Genomic DNA, 6,000 nt, shown 5'->3' with positions numbered 1-6,000 from the left:
GCTACAAGGCGTGCACCGGCTTGAAGCCGGAGAAAAAGTCGGGAGAGAGAGCCGCGTCTAATTACTTTAGAAGCTGCCACCACTCGAGTGCCGGACTTGTGAGTATTCTGCGTCTCTTGTCGTCAGACTGAAGTTGGAGAACTCTCCCAGTTAGGCGACGAGATCCTACAACTACCTTCTCCTGCCCTCCCCACTTGCCTCAGGGACCCAACAACTGCCACCCTTTCCTTGCCAACCGGATGCAGGGCAAGGGCAGGAGCTGACCAGCGCCGCCCCCTTCCGACCCAGGAGGTGGAGATACCCCCCGCCGGTCCAGCCAAATTCAACACCTGTTTTCTCTTCCCGCTGCTCCTATATTCCCGACACCTCCTCCGCCTTGCCCTATCCCTCCTCCCTAGAGACAGGGGAGGAGAAAAAGGAAGTTCAAGTCGTCATGACAGAGCTGAAAGCAAAGGATCCCAGGGCTCCCCACGTGGCGGGCGGTGCGCCCTCTCCCACCCAGGTCGGATCCCCTCTGCTGGGACGTCCAGACGCTGGCCCCTTCCAGGAGAGCCAGCCCTCCGACGCCTCGTCCGTGGTCTCGGCCATCCCCATCTCCCTGGACGGGCTGCTCTTCCCTCGGCCCTGCCAGGGACAGGACCCCCGGGACGGAAAGACGCAGGCCCAGCAGTCGCTGTCAGAAGTGGAGGGGGCGTATCCCAGAGTTGAAGCCACAGGGGCTGCAGGAGGTGGCAGCTCTAGACCCCCAGAAAAGGACAGCGGGCTGCTGGACAGTGTCTTGGACACGCTACTGGCGCCCTCAGGTCCGGGGCAGAGCCACGCCAGCCCTCCCACCTGCGAGGCCACCAGCCCTTGGTGCCTTTTTGGCCAGGAGCATCCTGAAGATCCCCGATCTGCCCCCTCCACCCAGGGGGTGTTGCCCCCGCTCATGAGCCGGCCCCAGGGCAAGGCTGGCGACAGCTCTGGGACGGCAGCTGCCCATAAAATACTGTCCAGGGGCTTGTCACCGTCCCGGCAGCTGCTGCCCCGGACCTCTGGGAGCCCTCGATGGCCTGGGGCCGCAGTGAAGCCGTCTCCGCAGCCCGCAGTGGTGGAGATGGAGGGGGAGGATGGCTCCGAGTCCGAGGACTCCGTGGGTCCGCTTCTGAAGGGCAAACCCCGGCCTCTGGGAGGCACGGCGGCCGGAGGAGAAGCCCCGGCCACGGCTCCTGGGGCGGCCGCAGGAGGCGTCGCCCTGGTCCCCAAGGAAGATGCCCGCTTCTCGGCGCCCCGGGTTGCCCTGGCGGAACAGGACGCGCCACCGGCGCCCGGGCGCTCCCCGCTGGCCACCACGGTGATGGATTTTATCCACTTGCCCATCCTGCCGCTCAACTCGGCCTTCCTGGCCGCCCGCACCCGGCAGCTGCTAGAGGGGGAGAGCTATGACGGCGGGGCCCCGGCTGTCAGCGCCTTTGCCCCGCCGCGGGGCTCGCCCTCGGCCTCGGCCACCCTGGTGGCCACCAGCGACTTCCCCGACTGCGCGTACCCACCCGACGCCGAGCCCAAGGAGGACGCGTTCCCGTTCTACGGCGACTTCCAGTCGCCCGCCCTGAAGATCAAGGAGGAGGAGGAAGGCGCCGAGGCCGCCGCGCGCTCCCCGCGGCCGTACCTGGTGGCGAGCGCCAATCCCGCTATCTTCACGGAGTTCCCGCTGGCGCCGCCGCCTCTGCCTCAGCGCGCGCCGTCGTCCAGACCCGGGGAATCGGCCGCGGCGGCCGCCCCCCCCGAGTACCTCCGTCTCGTCCGCCTCTTCGTCGGGGTCGACCCTGGAGTGCATTCTGTACAAGGCGGAGGGCGCGGCGCCCCAGCAAGGCCCGTTTGCGCCGCCGCCCTGCAAGGCGCCGGGCGCGGGCGCCTGCCTGCTGCCGCGGGACGCCCTGCCCTCCACCTCGGCCTCGGCCGCCGCGGGCGTGGCAGCGGCCCCTGCGCTCTACCCGCCGCTCGGCCTCAACGGGCTCCCGCAGCTCGGCTACCAGGCCGCCGTGCTCAAGGAGGGCCTGCCGCAGGTCTACCCGCCCTATCTCAACTACCTGAGGTGAGCGGCCGGGGCGAGGCGCGCCCTGCGCAGCGCGGGAGAAGGGCCACCGCCGCCGCCAGCCCCCTGCCCTCCGCTCCCCGCGCGGCCGCGAGGGCGTGGGTGGTGGGGGCGGCGCACGGGGCAGGTGGGCTTCATTCTCCTTCCCTCTTGTCCTCATTTTTGGGGGATGCAAAGGGGGCGCAGAATATGCCGGGTTTTGGAGCATGCCTTCCCGCAAACATTTTTCTAAACTTTACAAATCGGCGAGCTTCCCGGGCAGGACCGGCCCTGATTGAAAATTTGCAGCGTCACACTAGGTCCGCTGTGGCCCCGTGGAGCCGAAAAGGTGAGGCGATGTGGGGGCTTTATGAAATGCTTCTCTTCTTGCAAGGCTGTCTCCTGGGGATGTGTTTTGGAGAGGAGACGTTAAGGCACCGTCCCCCGGGAGGGGAAGCACTTGATGCGGGGTACCCGGCCAGAACCGAAAGCAGGTTTGGACGCTTAACGGCTCCATTTTCATACAAATCTCAAGATTAAAATTAATTAGAAGGGTAATGTGTTTTAAATTCTGGATTTAAACGTTAATCCCTGCAGTGCACTGTATTCCAGTGTTGTTTCGGATCCGCTACAACTTTTTTCGTGAAGGTTTTCAAAAACATTTTAATTTACATATTGAAGTAATGGAATTTTATAGGAAAAAAAGAATGCTCTCTTGGAATCTTCTGTGCTGTAAATAGGCAAAAAAAAAAGTGTCAGTATATTGAACAGTACTTTAAATGACAAACACCTATGCTTGTAACAATAATTATAGGGTTGAGTTTTAAAAACTCAAAACAAAAGCTTTGCTAAGAACGATTAAACTCTTGAAGCAAAAACCATGTTTATTGTTACCTAGCATACAGGAAGGGCATAATAATTCATTTGATGAAGGCTAAATTGATTCTAAATAAATTTTGTAGAAAGAATTTTTTAAACCAGTGGACCTTAATTTTCCTAACATAAAATTGTGTATAAATTGTTATTTTTTCATGTTGCTGTTCCTGATTAACGGCTAATAATTTGCAAGTCTGATGAATCCAGTAACAGGTAGTCCACCAAGTTTAGTTGCATGTCTTTCAAGTGTGCATATATACAATGCTATTTTTAAAATCCCCTTTCGCCCTGTCAATGACCAGTTAAGAAAACTTTAGTATTAGATAGTGGTGCACCTAAAAATAAATGGAGTACTTTGTTTTGCATTTCAAGGCCGGATTCAGAAGCCAGCCAGAGCCCACAGTACAGCTTCGAGTCATTACCTCAGAAGATTTGTTTAATCTGTGGGGATGAAGCATCAGGCTGTCATTATGGTGTCCTTACCTGTGGGAGCTGTAAGGTCTTCTTTAAAAGGGCAATGGAAGGTAGGCTCCTTTCCCCTCACCCTTTGTTGTTGGCTTGATTGTAAATGGAGACCATCTAATATTTTATAGATTTTATTTATCCCTTGCTTCTTCTAAGAAAGTTATATTTCCATCTAACTTAAAATGTATGATGTTTTAACAATATGTTTTTATTTATAATACTCAAACTTGAACGTGGTTGGATATTATAATTGCGTACTGTTTGACTAACACTTTCAATTTTATACACAAGTCATACTAATCTCGGGAATAATGCTACTATTGTTTATTAACTGTCTGGCTTTAAGAAATAGCTTTGTTCTAATCATATGTCTCTATTTCTATCATATATAATATATATTAAATTTAAAATTTCAATCAAAAGAAAAATGGTAAAAGTTATTGAAATTATATAAATGTACTTGTATGTATATGTGTACATATGATGCAGTTACAAATTTTCTATATGATTTTGTCTTTCCCATACTTGCATATCTCTGTAATACTTATATAATGATAATTCTAAACAAATTTTTTAAATTGTTTAGCATATTTTTGTAAGTGTATAGGGAATGGAGTAAATAGTTTAAAGCAAATGAAAAAATTTGGACATCACAGTAATATAATTTCTAAAGAAGTATTTTGCTTCAAGTAAGACATTTAAGTTTTTAAAATCATCTACATATTTAATGATTTTGCATTGACTTGCATAGTATATTTCAGACTTGAACTTTCGTAGAAAATATTTTTTAATTTCTCTATCTACACTGAACTCTAAGTAGGCAAACACATTATATTTGAAGATCATTTCTCATTTGAATTCTCACAATAAGTGTATTTTATAACAAGCTGAAGTGAGTTTAGGTTCCCTCTGGAGTACTAAGATCACATCTAGACAAGGAACCAAAGATCTAGATGTCTGCTTTTTTTGCTTTCTGTCCATGAGTTTTCTGATTGCAGGAGCCCTCTATTCATAAATAAGAAAAGAGGGAGTGGGGAATTTTTACCTTAAGAGGGCTTTCAGAGGAGTTTGATGTGCATATTTAATGCACATTTACCCCAAAGGAATATTAACCTAAAAATATTTAACAAAAAAATTGACTATCCCTGCAGATGCCTAACAGGTGATTCTTTAGAACTATTATGCCTTTTTGATAAAAATGATTCCCAACTATTTATTAATAGTATTTGTACTCATTCTACTGAAATTAATTCTTCATAAAAATATTTGCTTTGTATATTTCTAGAATATGATTTTTTCCCACAAAGGATGAATGTTTTTAACTGATGTTGAACACATGTATTCAGCTTCAGGGGGGGTTAATTGCATTTTAAATTAACTGAAGCACTATGAAAAGAGGGTACTTGAGAAAATGGTACAACTGAGAGTGGCTTTAACTTTCCCATTGACATCATTTAGTCATAGTTGCAGATAGAAGTTCATTGTGTGGAAGAGTCAGTTCTCCAGTGTGTAATTGGAGTTACTATCCCATCTGACTTTGGTTCTGGTTTCTTGAACATTCCTTTCTGCATTAATATGATTTTCTTTATTCTTATAGTCTCCTTAGAATAATATAATTTTATAAGTGAATGATCCCCTTCGAATTCCCTAAAGGCCAGTTTCTTCTAGCCCAGCTCCTTCTTTTTACAGATAAGCAATCCCAAAGATATAAATTTGAGTATCCAAAGAGCGCACAACTAGTTACTAATTGATTGTTAGTCAACATAGGTTAGATAGTATTTAATTACAATGCTTATAAATCAGAAATGCTGTGCACAAGTGGATATATGGTAAATGCTGTTTAATTCTCAGAAGTTACTTCAAAAAGTGCATGTAGAGAACTAAGAGCACCCTAACTGTAAAATACAAATGTTTTCACCACGTTATTATCAGAATAGCATCCAAAACCAAAAATTTACTCTTAGAAAATATTTGTTGGACCCCTACTTTTGGCATGGTCCTATTTTAGTCTTAAATAGTAGAAATGAGGCACTCTTATTTGGCAACATTTATAAAGAGGAACTTAGGACAGACATTGATAAATCCTTCATGAAACTAGAGCAAGATTACAAAAGTATATGAGTAAGTTCATTCATTCAGCAATTATTGTATACTTCTTATATTTAGATTTGTGCCAAAGATATTCTTTCCCTGACTTCACCTCTCTTTGCCTTAGATTACAAAATGAGGATAGCTGAAGCTACTTCTTAGAGTTGTTACAAAGATTACATGAGTTACTACGCGTAAAGTATTTAAAGGAATGCCTAGCATATTGTCAGCTTCAATTGGTGTTGTTTTTGCCTTCAAGGAGTGTAGAGTTGAGGAGGTAACAGATATGCATGTAAAACATATGTGTATGTAAAATAGAAATTCTCACTTAACATCCAGATAAGCAATTCTATAAAGTATATACGATTTATGTAGTTTGTGAGTTTGTATATTTGCAAAGGGGGAGGGTGTTCGTAGGATGGAATGTACATGTTCTAGAATGATGGGAGAAGACTTCATGGAAGATATAAACTTCATTTGGTTATTAAAGGACAAGTAAGATTACTGATCTCTGAACA

The 6,000-nt window shown here is 47.0% G+C and overlaps 1 protein-coding gene across 1 annotated transcript in view; it reads left to right on the top strand.

Moving 5' to 3' along the window:
* The first annotated feature begins 433 nt into the window (after positions 1–433).
* PGR (progesterone receptor) overlaps positions 434–6,000 on the top strand; it is a 67,838-nt gene continuing 62,271 nt past the window's right edge. The window contains 3 exon segments of the mRNA XM_046686189.1: positions 434–1,759; positions 1,761–2,074; positions 3,302–3,453. Coding sequence (XP_046542145.1) covers positions 434–1,759; positions 1,761–2,074; positions 3,302–3,453 — 1,792 coding nt within the window.

The sequence above is a fragment of the Equus quagga genome, chromosome 14 (assembly GCF_021613505.1).
Source record: "Equus quagga isolate Etosha38 chromosome 14, UCLA_HA_Equagga_1.0, whole genome shotgun sequence".
NCBI lineage: Eukaryota > Metazoa > Chordata > Mammalia > Perissodactyla > Equidae > Equus > Equus quagga.
This window is presented reverse-complemented; position numbering and strand designations above follow the sequence as displayed.